We start from the raw sequence: 17,180 nt of genomic DNA, 5'->3' as shown, positions 1-17,180 counted from the left end.
CGCTGGGGAGGAGCTCAGTGGGCATCAGCTGCTGAAGGCACAGCGCTGACAGCATCCAAATTTTAACGAGGGCCAGCAATTTGGGAAAGTTTTCCTTAAGCTGTCTTGCACAGGCTTTAGTCTTGTGGTACCGGGATAAAAGGCAGCAGGGGATGCATGATTGGGTTGAGCTTTCCAGGGGATTCCTGCAGAAGTTTAACACCTAAAGGCTCTTCCGGGAAGCTGCAGTTTGCCTCTCCTGCTGTTACAGCACGTGCAGAGGAGGCACCAGCGCAGCTCTGCCAGAAGAGCAAAGCTGCAAAGGCACAGCCCCCACACCCCGCCTCCCTTTGGAACCACCAGCAGACGGTATAACCCCAGCGTGCAAACCTCTGTGCAACTGGGCGTGCAAAACCCTCTGCGCAACCCCCCCCGTGCAAGGCCCTAGGTGCAAAAGACCCCCCCCTGCAATTCACCAAGCATGCAAAAACCCCACCTGCAGCCCTCCACCGTGCAACGCGCAGCGTGCAAAACCGCCTGCAGCCCTTTACGCAACCGGGCATGCAACACCGCGTGCGCAACCCCTCGGGCAGCAGAGCACGTGCAAGGGCCCACCTGCAACCCCCGTGTGCAACCAGCCCTGCAAACCCCAGCCCGCAGCCCCCTTGTGCAACCGCGCACGCAACCCCTCAACTGCAGAACCGTGCCTCCACATTGCAAAAGCACTCACGCAACCCCTCCAATCCCCCTCATGCCCGATGCAACGGGCCGCGCAGCCCCCCACCCGCAACCTCCCACGCGTGCAACGCTCACCCGTGGGCAAACAAACCTGCGACCCCCCCCTCCGCGCAGCGCCCGCCGCGTGCAAGCGGGCGAGCAAACGGCCACGTGCACGAGGCGGCTTGCAGCGCGTCCCCTCGGCAGCCCGCTCCCCTGCACGGAACACGCGTGCAAAACCCCCAAAACCCCACGAACACGCGTGCAAACCGCGTGCAAAGCCCCGCGTGCAACCGCCCCGCGCACGCAAACCCCGCGGCGCGCGCCCTTCCCGCGCGCGCGCTCACCCCCCCCCTCCTTTAAAGCACCGCGCCGCCAGACGGACAGCTCCCCCAGCCAATCGCGCGTCGCTCCCCCGCGGCGGCGGCGCGGGGCCAATGAGAGCGGCGGTAGCGCGGAGGAAGCCCCGCCCCTGGGCGGGGGCGCCGTGCGCCATGTCATGGAGGCTCAGTGTGCGAGCGGCCATTGAAGGGCTCGGAGCTGCGCGCGGAGCGGGCCGGCGGCGGCGGCTGCCCGCGGCCTTCCCCTGCCCACACGCGGCTCCCTCTTAGGCGGCGGCCGCAGCAGCGCCGGGCCACCCTCCCTCACCGCCGCGGGGCCGCTAGGAGGAGGACGAGGAGGAGGGCGATGGAGATGAAGAAGCGCATCAACCTGGAGTTGAGGAACCAGGCGCCGGAGGAGGTGAGCGGGCGGCGGGGAGGGGGGGCGGGGGGCGGCCGCGCTGCCTTCCCCGGAGGCCCCGGGCCGCCAGGGCCCGGCCTCGCTCCCCCCTCGGCGCCGCCGAATCTGGGTCAGCCGTGGCGCAGGAGCCGGCCCCGAGGGGGGGGAAGGCGGCGGGGCCCCCCCCGGACCCCGCTTCTCGCCCGCTCTGCGCCCCCCGAAGTTTGCTGAGGGGGTTTGGGGGGGGGTGTGTGGGGGGGTCGGGGCTCGCGGCCGCCTCCCCAACTTTCCCCCAGTCCGTGCCCTGGGGGGGGTTGTTTCTTTATTATTGCTGTTTATTTTTTTAAGAATATTCCTCCCCCAATTCGCCTCGTCGGGCTGAACTTGCGTGTGCGCGGCTGTCGTAAACAGGGCACAGCCGCACCGAGTCCATCTTAAATGACATCCTCCCCGCTCTTACTATTCCTATTAACGTATATATTTTTAAAAATTTATGCTCCCCACGATGTTCTGTGGGTTTTCTGCCCTCCCTGGTAGCTCCCGGCCACCTCCTGCGACCCCTGGGCTTGTTTTTGGAGGGGAATGTTTTCTGGGGGTGTATTTTTTAAGGGGGCTTTCGGGTGGGGGGATTTTTCTGGGGGCACTTTTTTTTGGGGTGAGGGGTCCCAGCTGCGAGCCCCCATCGGGGCTTTGAGCCCCCCTGGCTCCGCAGCGAGTTGCTGAAAGTCCCGAGCGGCGTCGCCGTGCTCTGCGCCCTCCCTCCAACTTCCCATTTCTAAGGAAGCTTCTTTAAAAATAATAATAATAATAATAATAAAAAAACCCAAAACCTTAAACCCTCAACATTTGAGCCGAAGCCCTGGGCTGCTGCTTGGCTTCCCCAGCTGCTTTTTGGGGCTGTGGGCCCGGGGTCCCGCGGATGCCCCTGCGTGGAGGGCAGCGAGGACGCTGCGGAGCGGCACGACGCGCTCGCCCCAAGAGTAAAGTCCAGAGCTGCAGGGAGAGCCCGACCAAACCCGGGGGGGGGAATCTGCAAAAGTGCCTGCAAGTGGCGGTCGGGCTCACCAGCACGTGCCTCGGTGAGCTTATCGGGGGCAGGTATCGCTAAAGGCCTGGGTTTGCGCCGCCGGAGGCATCGTCGGGGCCCCCTCTGCCCCGGTGGTGGTTTTGGAAAGGGTGCACGGCTCCGGGGTGCTGGTCCTGGGCGAAAGCCACGTCGGTGCTGGGCGCTCCACGTGAAGTTGACAAATGGTGCGCCCCGGATGCTCCTGCAGCACGAGGAGGCAGCCTTCAGATTGCTTTAGTTGAAAGTGTGCAGGAGGAGGGAACGGTGGCCTTATTAATGTCCTTCCTAACGAGGGGTGTGCTCCACAAAGGATGAGATGATTTTTAAATTAATTAGCTGCTCCTTGTTACCTCTTCTCGAAGCATGCGACCTGCATTGATTATCTGGTTGTTTTAGCGGCATTGGCACGAAGAAGTTACTTAATTGGGCTTAATTAACCTGCGGAGCTCACTGCTAAAATAATCCGGAGCCAGGAGGTTTTGGATCCCCAATGAAACCGAACGGCTTTAACGATTCAAATCGCGCGAGTAAACGCATGGAAGTCAGGAGCGAGCTGGTGGACTGCTCGGGTGTGAAACCAGCAACAGCTCCTGCCCCGACCGAGGGCAGGAACCGGGTGGTGGTGGCATTTTTGCCACCTTCCACGCCAGCAGCTGAACCCCAGGTGCTCAAACGCCGAGGCTGCGCCTCCCCTGCTTGTTTTCGGGGGCCGAGCTGGGGCTCTCAGGTCGCGGTTTGGGCGCGACGCGCGGCTTAGCGGCGCTCCTCCAGCTGCCGAGTGACTCGATATCCTGTTTGAAGGTGACAGAGTTGGTGCTCGATAACTGCCGGTCCAGCAACGGGGAAATCGAAGGCCTGAATGACTCGTTCAAAGAACTTGAGTTTCTTAGCATGGCCAACGTCCAGCTGACGTCGCTGGCCAAGCTCCCCACGTTGAGCAAGCTCCGAAAGGTACGTGTTGTCCCTCGCCTGCCGAGGCGGCGTGAGCGGGGAAGTAAAGGCCATGGGCTGCGCCTCGTGGGGCTCGTGTATCACCCAGGCTGCTTTATGAGGGTTCAGTGAAAGTTTTTCTAGCTAATTATGGCCAAATTGGGCTTGGTCAATGGCTCCTAGAGAGGTAAATGCTCATCTGGGAAAGGTGTGGAGGGTGGCCGTGTCCCCGGGTGCTGAGGGAGTGCTGTGAGTCCCAGTGCTTTGCGTTCTGCCAGCCGAAAACTTGAGATTTCGTGGGTTTGGGTATCTAAGGAGTACTTCTGTAATTATCAGCTGTAAACTCAAAGGAACGGGCAGAAGCCAGCCGTTTAATCGCTTCGCTTTCTCTGTGTGCTAGTTGGAGCTGAGCGACAACATCATTTCAGGAGGCCTGGAGGTCCTTGCGGAAAGGTGTCCGAATCTCACATATCTAAATCTAAGTGGCAACAAAATCAAAGATCTCGGCACTGTGGAAGCTCTTGTAAGTATGAAGCGAGAGGGGCAAACTGAGAATTTAAAAGTAATGAATGCTATTTTTTAATCGATAAATGTTTGCAGTAGAGTGGTAGAAACGGCTGCAAGGGCTGCATGTGAGGCACCTTTTTAAGCAGGAGAAATGAAACGGAAAACGGGGGGGGTTAAAGTAACACAATGTAAGAAATCATCAAGTCCGGAGATGCAATGTTACATATTTTGGCTGCTCGTATCCCTGTTCAGCCCTGCTGAAAGGTGTCCAAAATGAAGTTTCCTTTCTTACCTGTCCTATGTTCTCTCTGTATTTTTCCCTTGCTGTCTCAGGTGAGAGGACACTGTGGTATTTTAGGTTTCTCAGTATTCCAGCTGGTCCCGACTTGATTAACTCAATGTCATGCCTTTTAGAGACAGTCCTTGTAAACGTAGCACTGTAAAATTCCTTCTCTGTCAGTAATGGGATGTACTGAGTAAGAGATTCTTGAGCTTCTGTTTTGTCTTTGATAGAAGAGTAGCCAAGTTACGCGTTGCTAATCCTCTTGTGTTCGTTTGCAAAGATATGGCAGTTGCTTATTAGACAAAATATAAGCTTTCATTAAACTGTGAAGTGATTAGGATGTGTGTCTGAGGCGGCTGGCTGGGAGTGTACCTGAGCAGCGCAAGTAGTAGGTTACTGAAACGTGGGAGGGAGCTGCCGATGGCTGTCACTCCCCGATCTGTGCGCCCATTTTGCCAGCGTTCTGGTTTTTATTAGGACTTCGGTACAGCCTGCATACTTGTAAAACTTCTCCGAGGTTCTCTGTCTGCTTTCGCGGTGCTCTAACCTAGCAGTTAGGAGAGCAAGTAGCGTGGTTCCAGTGCTTTACAGAAGAAACGCTTTTATTTAGATCTTAGCTGCTTGCCAAGCCGTGCAGGTGGCTCGTTCTGTGTGTGTGTGAAGTCTGGAAGGTGAGAAGAATCACGATCAGTTGTCTCATTGTTCCTGCTTGGGAAGCAAATTTGGTAGTGTCATTATAAATCCTACCAAGTGCCTCTCGCTTGCTCCTCGCAAGATGCCTGTAATTAAATTAGGCAAACTGTTTACTGGAAGGCTGCTGGAGCTAAGTTTTTGCCCATGGCTGCGTGAACAAAAGCAGGCTATGGAAACAAAACAAAAAACCAACCCCAAATATGTGCTGTGCAGTGTGTACGTGGTGGTCTGGCGCTCCATGGGTGCGTTGGGCATGCTGTGGAGTTGAACTCCTCTTGAGAACGCTTTTGCAGATCTAGCTACTGCAACCAGTATGTTGAACTGAAGTTTGTACCAAATGGGGAGCAAAATACTGAATAGGAGGGGATGGGGATAAAATAAATCCTGTACCTGGCCGTGGTTAACTGCATTTGGGCTACGGCAGCACTAGTAACTTGAGGAACCGTGGGGTTGTATCAAGAAGACAAGGGGCAAAAAACCTTTTCATTTATTTTCAGCAAAATCTTAAAAACTTGAAGAGCCTTGACCTGTTCAGCTGTGAGATTACAAACCTTGAGGATTACAGAGACAGCATTTTTGATCTGCTTCAGCAAATCACGTACCTAGACGGATTTGATCAGGAAGATAATGAGGCGCCGGACTCAGAAGATGAGGATGATGAGGGTAACTTCATGAATTCAACTGTGGATAGAAATAGTTTACTGTAATAAAGACGTAAATGTGGCACGGGGTATCGGGACTTCGGGAATGCTTGAGCATCGTCCTGTGCTCTTGTTCCTGAGGCATGCTTCTCCAGTGCGTTTGGTGTTAACAAACTTGTAGGGAAGGGAAACTCCTGTCAAAGGTTTTGAGTGCTGTTACAGAAGCCTGTTAAGTGTAAGGAAACATGAGTAAAGATATTGTTGCAAAGATAGAAACATTCTCAAAATACATTATTGCCAGTAGTAACTCACTTTAGTACTACCGATAGGAAGCCAAGGGGCAAACATGTTATTTTGTCTGAAAAACTTAGTTTTACTGTTTCTGCCCACGGAAGAAGTGTAAGATGAAGGCGATGGTTCCAGTCCCATTGCACAGTAGGGATTTCTGTATAAAAAGCCTACGGTTCCTTTTGATCTGACCTCAGTCTTAATCAGTAATGAGGTTATTCCTGTTTTTTCCCCCGTTGTTAGATTCCAAGTGAAACCCTTAGGTACAGGCCTGTCAGCGCCTGGCTGCGAATCCCGCGTTGATGCGATTGCAGGGATGGGGGCACGTGTGCTGCTCTGTAAACGTCCTTGGCTCAGCAGATGACTGACACAGTTGAAGCTGTAAGGAGAAAATATCTAAAACGTGCCTAAATGCTGCTAGCAAATAGGACAGGGCTGCTGTTACGGTGCAGAGTCACACACACATCCAGATATCCAGAGAAAAAACTAGCTAGATTTGGGTCGTACCTGTTTACGACGGGTTTCTTGGTGTTTTCTCCTGCCCTTAAGTCGTTAGCCAGTAGCTGCTGCTGCCAAGTAGTAGTCGCACATCAAAGTTTGGAAGTCTGCGCATAAAACGGCCTGGTGAAAGCCAAATGTCTCTACCTGGAATATGAAAATAAACCCAGTAGTGGAAAATCGATTAATAGGCTCTTAACTTGAAAATGAATCGTTCAGTCACCTTGTCACTTCTTCTAATTCACGTCGCTGCAACTGTGAACGTGATTGTGCTTCAGACAGAAAAGAAATGAGAGATCAGCACTTTGCAACCGTAGGTGCTTCATAGTTGCTAGTAAGTGATTAAAAACCAGATAAATGTAATACGTTGCGCTGGTTTTGCCTTTAAATATTGGTAGGGTTTGATTCTACAGACAAGCTTCTCTTCCACTGACTAAATTTCAGCTCCCTTGCAGGAGTTTGCATACACAGCTGCTTCAGGCATCGAGAATTTTGCCTGAAGCTTGTGATGTAAAAAAGTTGGTAGCCTTTCTTCAAGGGAAAAAAAAATTACAAAGATTAACTTTATTTAAATCATACTTGTTTCCCACATTACCTGCATTTAAAAAAAAAAATAACCTTGTGGAAAAAAAAGTTACAACTAGCTTAGCCTGGCATATATTAACTTGCATAAAGAGGAGTTAATGAAATTTAATTTTTAGCATATATATATGAGCGTGTATTTCATTTCAGAAGGAGATGAAGACGACAATGATGAAGATGAGGATGAAGCTGGTCCTCCAGGAGAGTATGAAGAGGAAGATGATGAAGATGATGGAGGTTCAGATTTGGGGGAAGGTGAAGAGGAGGAGGAGGAGGTTGGTCTTTCCTACCTGATGAAAGAGGAGATTCAGGTAAAGTTAGCCGACTCTTCCAAACGCAAGAAAGGAAGAGAAACTGCATACGGACGTTTGCGTTAATTTAAACGTGCAGGCAGTGAGTGCGGTGTAGATGCAGGGAGATATTTTAGGGAGAACGTTGCTGTCGCTGAAATAGGAGGCGTTGACGTGGACGTGAGTGGTGGCTGTCAGGTACGAAGGTGCTTCTGGCTGACTTCCCAAACGTGCCTCACTTTTATCCCGCCCCTTAGGGCTGCAGGATGCCAGAGCCTCTTTATTCTCTGTAAACTAAAGCATCAGTTTTCCCTGATGTTTTGGAACTATGCACTACTACCAATTAAACTGTCAAAATAGAAATATAAATTAGAATAAATTAACTTATTTTGGAAAACTGAAGCTATGTTAGTCTTGTAAAAGAAGAGAATGCAGCAACAACACGGAATCACGCAGGATGGTTGAGGTTGGATCACATCACCAACACTTCAAGTAAGATGAAATGAAGGAAAAGTCGTTATTTTTTTCTGTTATAAATACTGTTGTTTTTTTCCTGTGTACTCACTTGAAAATTTTCCTAGCGGTCGCGTTGAAAAGCTGTCAAAAATATCCCCTAGGATCTTTTAAGTGATACTGTGCTTCAGAGTAAATGGAGGAATATTAAGCTAGGATAAGAAAACAAACACGCTTAATAAGAAAATAAACACCCTAGGTTATGGATGGGTTCTTGTAGAAATAAGCTGGTCATGTCTAAATGGTTGTTTCACAGAAGCAAAACCCAGGAGCCGCGATTCAGTCCTCTTTCTTGACAGCTCCAAGGGTTTCAGTTGGAGAAGGCATCTGGCTTGGGTTTTGCATGCAAGTCTCCAATTTCAGATCAAAAACTGGGCATCACATCCATTTGTCTTACTGTTGATAACAGTTTACATCATAGCAGCTGCGTTTGCAGTGGATGTGCAGAAAATCTCAACGCAAACTCTACTTCGGTGTTTCTTGTTTCGTTCTTTTAACGATTTGCTGTTTCCTGTAGTGTTGGGAGGCTGTAACACAATTCATGGAGCTAAAAAACTAAGTCTATTTTGAAGCTGAGATCTTAGGATGTTCTTGTGAACGTGAACAACGTGTGATGGAAGGATATTAGGGATTACTTGCACGCCTATAGGGTATGTGCTCTGGGTGGTAGATGGCTAGGAATAACCAAGGTAGCTATGAAGATGTTGGAGGAGTTGAGAGCTGTGGCACTTCTGATGACGATGCAACAAAACCAGATGCTGAGTTTGAATTTTGTATTTCTTTAGAAAAGAAACAGGTGGTGGTCAAGGGGCTGTATGAAGAGCTGAAAGAAAAGAGTTGTTGTCTCTAGACTAGAACTAGAAAGAGTTCTAGTCTGCCATTTTGGAGAACAAAATCGTGTCCCATTCTAATTGCAGTGAATTACTCCAGAGTGGTTTTTAATTCCTGTGTTCTCAGGGCAAGTGTCGGATGGGCCCTTTAATGTTTTTACATTTTGACTTGTTCCATTACCCTGTGTATAAAATTTGATGGAGCCAGATGCATATGAAAATGAGACATAAATTTGTCTTCGAGGCTTGACATTGTGCCAGTAGAACAAAGATCTTGCACCATTGTTTAATTCTGGGGGCTTCTGCTGGTCAATTGTTTTATGTTTTTTTCAGCTATGAGCTTAAAAAATAATAAGGAAAAAAAACCACAACCCACCCCACCTACTTACTTCATTTGGCATAGAAACCGTGATTTTGTGAAGATATTCGTTGTTCTGCTTTTTTTTTAATTTCTGCTAAGATCAGCATTTAAGCAAAGTTTATGTATAGTGCAATTTTAAAAGTATTTTGCCATTTTTTTAAAGGATGAAGACGATGATGACGACTATGTTGAAGAAGGAGGTGATGAAGAGGAAGAAGGTAAGTCCTCTAATAATTTGCAAGTTTCACATCCAATTAAAATACCTTAAAATACCTTGTTTAATGCAACAGAGGCTTCCCTGGCGAAGCCCTAGCAGCAGCAGTAGCTGTATCTTTTCCCCTTATCAAACTAAGAGTGGCTTCCTCAGTGAAACCCTCTATTTAGAGGTAGCTCCTAGGATGCAAGCTCAATCCAGTATACCGTCTAATGGCTTATATACATTCAGCCTGGTTTTTTTTCTATCGAGTCTTTTTATCAGTGGTTGTAACTTCTTAATTTCATTGCTTTCAGCCCCTGTGTCAGACACAAAATAGTTGAAAGCTTGCAAAAAAAAAAAAAAAAAACGCCAGTGTGTGGCATCCTGCTTTAAGAAGATATCATATAGAAAGCTGATGTCGAAAAAGCGGCGTTCTTGTGGGCTGATGCAGTTCCTTTGCTAGCTTTCAAATGTTCTGTTTGCAAGAAGTGGGTTACTTGAGCCTTTTTTTCATACAATAACTAATTTTGTCTTTTAATACTGAAAAAGGAGCTGTGAGAAAATAAACAGGACAAACACGTTACTCGCTCTTTGTTTCCACGTGGTTTGAGGTTTGGAAGCCTTTCAGGGTCAGGCCCAGCCTTATGTTTGAAGCTCCTCGTCTGCTCCGGCGGACTGGAGCGGGAATTGCTGTATTGCAGAAGGTTTATCCTCGAACCTTGCGCAGATACCAGGGTATTCTGCGGAGTGGGTGGCAGGAGGCGTTACTCTCTTGTGTGCGTCTGTGTTACAAGTGGTGAGGTTGGCACTGGGTAGGACTGCCCTGCTATTACGGGTTGCTCAAGTCCTTTCAAAACTACAAGTATCAAGCTTCATCTTAAAATCAGCTGGCTTTTCCCTCTGGTCTTTTTCTTTTTTCCTAGAAGACTGTTCCAGAACTTCACTTTTTTTAACGGTTAGCATCTATGTTCTAATCTTCAAGCGATCCATAGCTGCAGAGTTCTGTGTTCCCTTGTAGTCCTGAAGCCCTCTTCCGTGGCTGTGTAAAATGCAGATGAATCCTGGGATTTTTAAAATTTCTCGCTAGGCTAGTCCCCACCTGATTTGTATGCTCGGCTTAATGGAGCAGTCTGGGGAGATGTATCTTGCGCCAGAAAAACTGAAATTCTGCAGCAGTGATGCTAAGTTCCTCACTTCTTACAAATGCAGCGTTCAGATCTATTAAGACAACAAAGTAGGCGCTCAGGATGGCTAATTAGCCAGGAAATGACTGCTGGAAAATAAATCTATTAGATTTGACGAAATTGCATTTCATGATTTCACCACAAGAGCGCATAGTCCACTGACTGAATTAGGCATATTCTAAGAATAAGCTGAAAGATTTTTATGCAAGATGCTCGGAGCAGTTGATCGACTGGAGAGAGGAGAGAGTGTGTTGCATTTGGTATCGACAGGAACTGATGGGTTTTGGGTGGAGTTTACACACCTTTGAAACCTTAAAGTCAGCGAAATGCAAAAAATACTATTTCCATTTTAGTTCTTAAATATATGTTAACAACCATTTACCAATATGAAGTGTATTTATAATTCCTTATGGAACATCACGTGCTTAGCTTGTATTTAGTTGAATATGGCCTGCATGAATTATTCAGAGGAATGTAAACTGATCTTTTTTGAGAGCCATAAGCAACTCGGGGACGTTGCAGTGGTGAATGCATTAACTACAAACAGCAATCTGTTTCCATTACCTTTTTCTAAATGCTTTAACGTTGTGATGTCTGAACAGAACATAATGAGATCTATGCCGTACCTCTTTTCCTTAGCAGAGGGTATTCGAGGGGAGAAGAGGAAACGAGACCCTGAAGATGAAGGCGAGGAAGAGGATGATTAATTTGTCATAGACACGAGTAGGACCAGACTCTTAAGTTACAGAATACGCAATAGTGATTATGCAGATCTGTATGTCTCCATGTACCATAGATGTCCCTACAGAAGATATGTTAACTTTTTATAGGAGAAGTGTGGTTTTACTATTCTTGCCCTTTTTATCATTCCAAATAAGATACAATAAATAGCCTGGTAGTGAACCTATATGTAGAAAACAATTTTCAGCCCTATAGTCACTGAAGCCATTGTCAGGTTTTCCCCCTAGAGTTTTGTTTGGAGCTCTTTAATTTTATACAAGCTTGCTGTGTTGGTTATCATTTCCCCAGAGTTAAAACGCCCATCTTACATGGATTTAATATCATGGATTTCCTTCAAGATTTTAAAGTTTTTATACTTAAAAAGCTGAACTCAGAAATGCTATGTGGCAAGTTCAGGTCTGTTTCTAATGAGGAATTGACTAGAGTCTGAGTTCACCAGGGATTCTATTGGAAACCAACAACTAGATTACAGTTTATTTCAGCTTTTTAAAAGGTGACTCCTGTAACTTTTAAAGTCTTCTACCCTGTTTTGCATGTTAGCATTGCAAAGCTTAAGTGGGTTTCAGAAGATCTTTTTTTTCCTGCTTGTTCAGAAGTTCAGTGTTTGCTAGGGATACCTTCAAGAATGTATCTTGGCAAACTGAGAGGGTTGTAATCCTTAAACTTTTCTCCAAAATACGTGGTCGCTGCAGATATTAACAGAAGCAAATAATCCGTAGTTTGAAACCATTTTGCAGAAAGCGGTGGTTAAACTTTCACTCACTTAGCTCTTGCATTGTCACTTCAGGAATTCTGCAACAATCATTGTGCTTGGCTATAAAATATATGCATTTCTAATGCAGAAGTTAACGGGTAACTCCTTCAAGCACAGTTTTCCAACACCCCCCCCCCCACTTTTCTAGAATCATTGAAGGGGGAAAGCTGCACATAAGTTAGTCTTTCTTTGCAGGTCACCTTTTAAATTTTTTAATCTGGTTGTAGCCAAAACATTCAAGTCCATGTATAATACTAATTAATAGCTTAGGGTTTTTTTTTTATATATATATATTGAACGGCTGCAGAAACTTGTTCCATTGCAAGTTGGTGGCAAGTGCAGGAGACATGCAGACAAGCTCTTTTCTAGCAGCCTGGTTGTGACCAACAGGTCGTAATAATTCTGCCCCAAGGGATTCATGTTTTCCATTTGAGCCACTGCAAAACAATTTCAAACACACAGCATTCCTCTTTCAGTCATGATTTGGATTTAAAGCAGTAGTCTTGATATAAAACTAATTTACATTGTTTCACGTAGGTACTGAACCAAATATCACACACAGCTTTATTCAAGAGACTTATTTTTGTATCTGTCTTGGCTGACAATAGCTGTCATTAAACTGGGGAAGACACCAAGGGTGGGGAAGAGGGAGATTTCCTGGACCTAAGTAAGAGTCAGTCACCCATAGATCGGTTACTTGTGAATATTTAATAAGGTATTTCACACACTAGCAGACTTTAAATGTGACTTCCAGCTCTTAAATCAAGTTTAGATACTGCAGGGTTGAAGTTCTGCGAAGCCCAATTTCTTGTGTGTGTTTTTTTCCCCCCAAATAGAGCCTTAAATCATAGTTTCTCATGTAGCTGTAAAGCATAGCCAGCCATTAAAGGCATCTGAATGAAATGAGTCAGGCAGATGGCAATATGCTTGGAAATAAACTGACTAAATGAGTTTTGCATTTTTTTTAATGAATATCTGTAAAGACACTAGAAAAGTAGTGGTAAAACTACATTTGCAACCACAATCTAAGTTCCTGTGTTTGTGTATGAATACTGAATGAATAGAAACCTTAGGTAAGTGCACATCCTATCTTGTCATGGAGGCTCTGTGTTCAAGGCAGTTGCTTTGTGTTCAGCTTTGAGATAGAGAAGTGTTTTCCCATCCTTTTGCTATATTTTTTTAGTCTCAGCGAATGATTGAAAACTTATTTATAAGAGTGTACTTTTAAAGAACTTCGTTATCAGGGTTTTCCTTAACTATCTCTTACTGATGCATATAAAATTAGTTTTAAATGGAAACATTTACTATTTTGATGAATTAAAATTATTTCAGAACCGGTCTTGTTTCAGTAAACAAGTCCAATTTTAACGTTGAATGAGCTAATGTGACAAAACAAAATGAACTTAGAAGGGGTTAGCAGACTTTCCCTAAGATATGCAAACTTACCGCTTCCTAAAGCCAACTTGCAGTGTAGTGCGTCGGCTGCTACATCTCAGAAACTGAGCCTCACACAAAACTTACTTCCTAAGTAATTTTGTCTTTTCCTCAGCGTTACCATCTAAGTATAGTTTCATATTTGTCAGCTTGGCATGCAATTAAACAGCATAGCATTTTTTAAAAATAAATAATACAGAGCCTCCAGATAACTTTTGAAACTTTTTTGCTTGGTGGGTGGTCTTTTCATGCAAATATGTAAGGGTGGGTTTTATATTTTGTAGAGGTTTTGTCCTATTTTAATGCTCTTTGTATGGCAGTATGTATATAGTGTGTTTTGGTTCCTTATCAAACTCTTTCCTTAAACTTTGGAGTAACAGATTTTGTGCAACTGTGTTTTGAATAAAGCCATGACAGTGTTAAATTAAAGAAAACAACCCTGCAGCACTCTTCTGATAACTTTTAGTTGTAACAAAACATGTTTCCTCCCCACGTGTGCTGTAAATTTTAAATTAAAAAGTTTTCAAACTGAATTATTTCAAATAAATTGAGACTATTGTATTGGATTACTTCTTTTAGTATGTACAGCTGTGAAGAGAATACCGTCCGTCTTCAGGAACGGAGTAAGAGGTAATCCTTCATTCCTGTTGTCTTTTCAGTTACTGAAAAGCCTCAAGAACTGTGTGTCGTTGTGGGGTTAGAGCTGGTGCTTAATGATATCGGAGGTCTTGGTAACATTGTCGTGGTTGAGGAAGGACGCAATGTACAACCCATGGTGATGTTTGCATGGCTCACTTAGTGTTTCCAGATGAGTTTAGTACAGAAATGAGCGTTGGAGCTGACAGGGCTTTTGCATACTCTATAAATCCGTACTATTTGAGTGTAGTTTAGTTATACAAGTCTGGCGAGTCTTAAGAAACAAAACTGAAAATCAAGAGACTGCATTTTGCTCTTCATAAATGTTGACTTGATGTGTCTGGCAGCCCGAGCCGCAAGCCTAACGCTGTTCCTTCAAAGTAGCTGCCTTGGTGTGTATAAATTACTTCTCATTCAAGAACAATGTTAAAAGGGGGGGGGGAGAGCTGCTTCTCCTATACAGCTAGACATAGCATTGTTTTTATTTTGGGATTAGTCCAGCATTCTTGGCAAAAATCCTCTGGACACACTTGAGAAAGCTAGTAACTAAACAGGCTTTTCTTCTACCAGATGAGTGATTAGCCAAGAAATGGGTGGTTTTGTGTGTTTTTTTTTTTTAAAGGGGGTGGGGAAGGGTAAGCAGTTGCCTTTCCGTCAGCGCTTGCTCCATACGGAGCAATTTGCCCACTGGAGCAAGGGCAAACGGGTAAACCGAAGCTTTAGGATTGTTTTTAACAGTGGAAGTTTAGCCTACTTTGGGGGGATAGGGGTGGTTTTATGCAAACTAAACCCGAGTTACATCATTCTGGCACACTCACGACAAAGGAGCTTGAGAGGAAACTTAGTGCTGTGTAGGCATGCCTTCAAAATAGGGAAAAACTCGATGCGAGGGGTGGGTGTGGGCTCATTTTGGTGGAGGCGAGCAGCTTGCCATGACCTGCACCAAACCACCTTCCTCCCTGCCTCAGCCTCTGCTCTGAAATGCGGGACAGCCCCTGCGGCCATCTCCCTGAGGCGAGGTCTTCCCCACGGCTGGCAAACGGGCTTTTCTTGAGGGCTGGCAGCGCACCAGCCCTCACCCAGCTCCAGCAGAATCCCAGGGGGCTCCGCCGTCCTCCATTTTGTCGCAGTGAAGGCGAGCCCTGCTGGAGGCCGCCTGGGCGGCTGCCTCATCTTTTGTTGCCCCTTTTATCGCCTTCCCACCCCCTTATACCACCCCTGTGGGCCCTTATCTCCTTATTTCCACTATCACTGCTTCCCTCCGGGGCAGGGACACCGAAAGCGGCTTCCCCCTCGCGCGCTCCCCCCCCTCCCCCCCTAGGACTCTCCCTCAGCCCCGCCTGAGGCCGCGCGGGGCCCCCCGAGAGCGGGAAACCGCCAGCCACGGGGTTCCCCGGCTCCGGGCAGCAGGGGCCGAGCCGCGCGTCCCTGCCGCTGATTGGCTGAGATTTGCCGCAGTTCCGCCCCTCCGTGCGAGCCCGCCCAGTCCCGCGCGCGGCTGGGGCGGCTTTGAAGCGATGCCCCGCCCCCTTCCTCCCCCCCCCCCCCCAACGGTCGCTCCATAATGGCGGCTGCCCGCGATCGTGGGTTGTGCCCGCAGAGGGAGGCTGCGACCTGGTCCCCTCACAGAGGCTTCTCCTGTCCGTTTGTCTGGCCACAAAGCACGTGGTGTTTTGGGGTGAAAAGCAGAATTTAGTTCCGAGTCCGACCCCTAACCCCCCAATAATAAAAAAAGATTAAACACGAACCCCAAAGTTGTTCCGAACATCTTGCGTGAGGGAGGATGAGAGTAGCTGGGCTACGTTACCTCGAAGGAAAAAAATAACCAATTAAAACTAGATAACTATAGATTATTATTATTTTTTTTTTAAAAGAGCATGTTTTCAGGTAACTTATGCTCCAGGTGCAGCTTACGTGCCTGTTGCCCGCATTTGAGCTAGAAGCGTGATGGATGTGGGGTTACCTGACAGCTTCCCCAGTCCTCGCCGCCTTCCTCCTGTGCCTCTGCCTGATTTCACGTAGACCCCACTGTTGCGGGGTCTGTGGCCACTTAAAGCATGCACCTTCCCTTCACTGGCTGTTTGAGCCCTGGTCCAGGGCAGAGAGGCTGCTTGGTGGTGTGTGGTGGAACCAGGAGCTTGTCTAAAACCATCTCCGTGTGCGCCTGGACTGCTACTTAGTCTTCTTCTCCCCCAAGTGAAACTTAGCTCAAAAAGCCATATTGCTGAGAACACGCCACCACAAGGGTCCTTCGCCGCCTAGCCTTCAGAGAGTGTGCTTTTGAGCTTCTTCGTGTGTATTGTGTGATGAAGGGGAAGTGGATGGACATAAATTCAGGAATGCAGGCTTGGAAAACAGTGAAAAATACCCTGAGTTGTATGACGGAGCAGTGTGAATTATCCAAAGGATCATTTTGCCCCATTCAACTGTAAATGGAGTACTGTGTGTGCTGATTTTGGCAGCAATAGAGTTGCTGTATACTAAAAATGTGCATACCAGTTTCACCAATCATAAACATTGCAGATGTCCGAACCAAAAGAATGAGATCAGTTTGGAAGTTAAAAGAATATTCTTTTTTTCCTTCTTTTCTGCTTTCTGAGTCTCTCAGTTGTGCTTGGGGTTGCTGCCTGAGTAAAGACAGTATTGTAAGTACGTGCTCACGCTCGCCATTTGCTGTTCACCCATCAGCAGGATTGGCAAGCAGCTGCCCATGGGTTGCAAAATGCACGGGATGGCAGCAAAAAAAGTCAGCGAGAGCAGCTGCTTGGAGCAGGATGGCAGCAAATTTGTTTCTGCAGAGCATAGCCTGCGGCAGCGAAAATCCTGGTGCTACTCCTCTTGGCAGATTTTTCGCTTGAGTTATAGCTTATTCTTTTGGAGAATGCTTTTTTTAAAACTTTAAAATTATAGTTTATAGTATGCTTCGTTTTCTGCTTTGAGTGTCTCATCTAAAAACAAACAAAAAGCCCCCCAAAACAATTGAGGAAACCCTTCCCTCATGCTTCAAATTTAACTGCCAAAAATGAGGGAGAATCCAAAAATAAATGTATGGCCACAAAACAAACCAAAAGAGAACCACATTATACGTAAAAGCTGGGAACTCATTGCACTGAGGAAAAGCATTCTGTTCCAGAAAAAAAATGACCACAGACTTCGTGTTTGGTTTTGTGTTGGAAAAGAAGAGGCATTTTTCCTATATTAATATGTTAAAATGGTGCGTTTGATGTGCACGTCCTACAGTAAAGCTAATTCAAATAAAATAATTGCATTGATGAGTGCAGAGTAGCAAATGAGAGTTCCTCATCGCCTCCTAGTTGAAGATTAATAGTTTCTGTCC

At 46.7% G+C, this 17,180-nt stretch overlaps 1 protein-coding gene across 4 annotated transcripts; it reads left to right on the top strand.

Moving 5' to 3' along the window:
• Positions 1-1,164: 1,164 nt before the first annotated feature.
• ANP32E (acidic nuclear phosphoprotein 32 family member E) lies at positions 1,165-13,773 on the top strand. Of its 4 annotated transcripts, none has more exons than XM_080570092.1 (7): positions 1,165-1,437; positions 3,284-3,433; positions 3,813-3,935; positions 5,393-5,558; positions 7,055-7,215; positions 9,062-9,116; positions 10,921-13,773. In XM_080570092.1, the coding sequence occupies exons 1-7, from the start codon at positions 1,384-1,386 to the stop codon at positions 10,983-10,985; spliced, it is 774 nt and encodes a 257-aa protein (XP_080426218.1). In that variant the 5' UTR covers positions 1,165-1,383; the 3' UTR covers positions 10,986-13,773. The 4 variants fall into 4 exon arrangements, with proteins under 4 accessions (XP_080426218.1, XP_080426221.1, XP_080426220.1 ...); XM_080570095.1 differs by having other exon boundaries at positions 10,918-13,773; XM_080570094.1 differs by having other exon boundaries at positions 1,167-1,437; positions 7,058-7,215.
• Positions 13,774-17,180: the final 3,407 nt, after the last annotated feature.

Source organism: Anser brachyrhynchus, assembly GCF_964034855.1.
Source record: "Anser brachyrhynchus genome assembly, chromosome: 28".
NCBI lineage: Eukaryota > Metazoa > Chordata > Aves > Anseriformes > Anatidae > Anser > Anser brachyrhynchus.
This window is presented reverse-complemented; position numbering and strand designations above follow the sequence as displayed.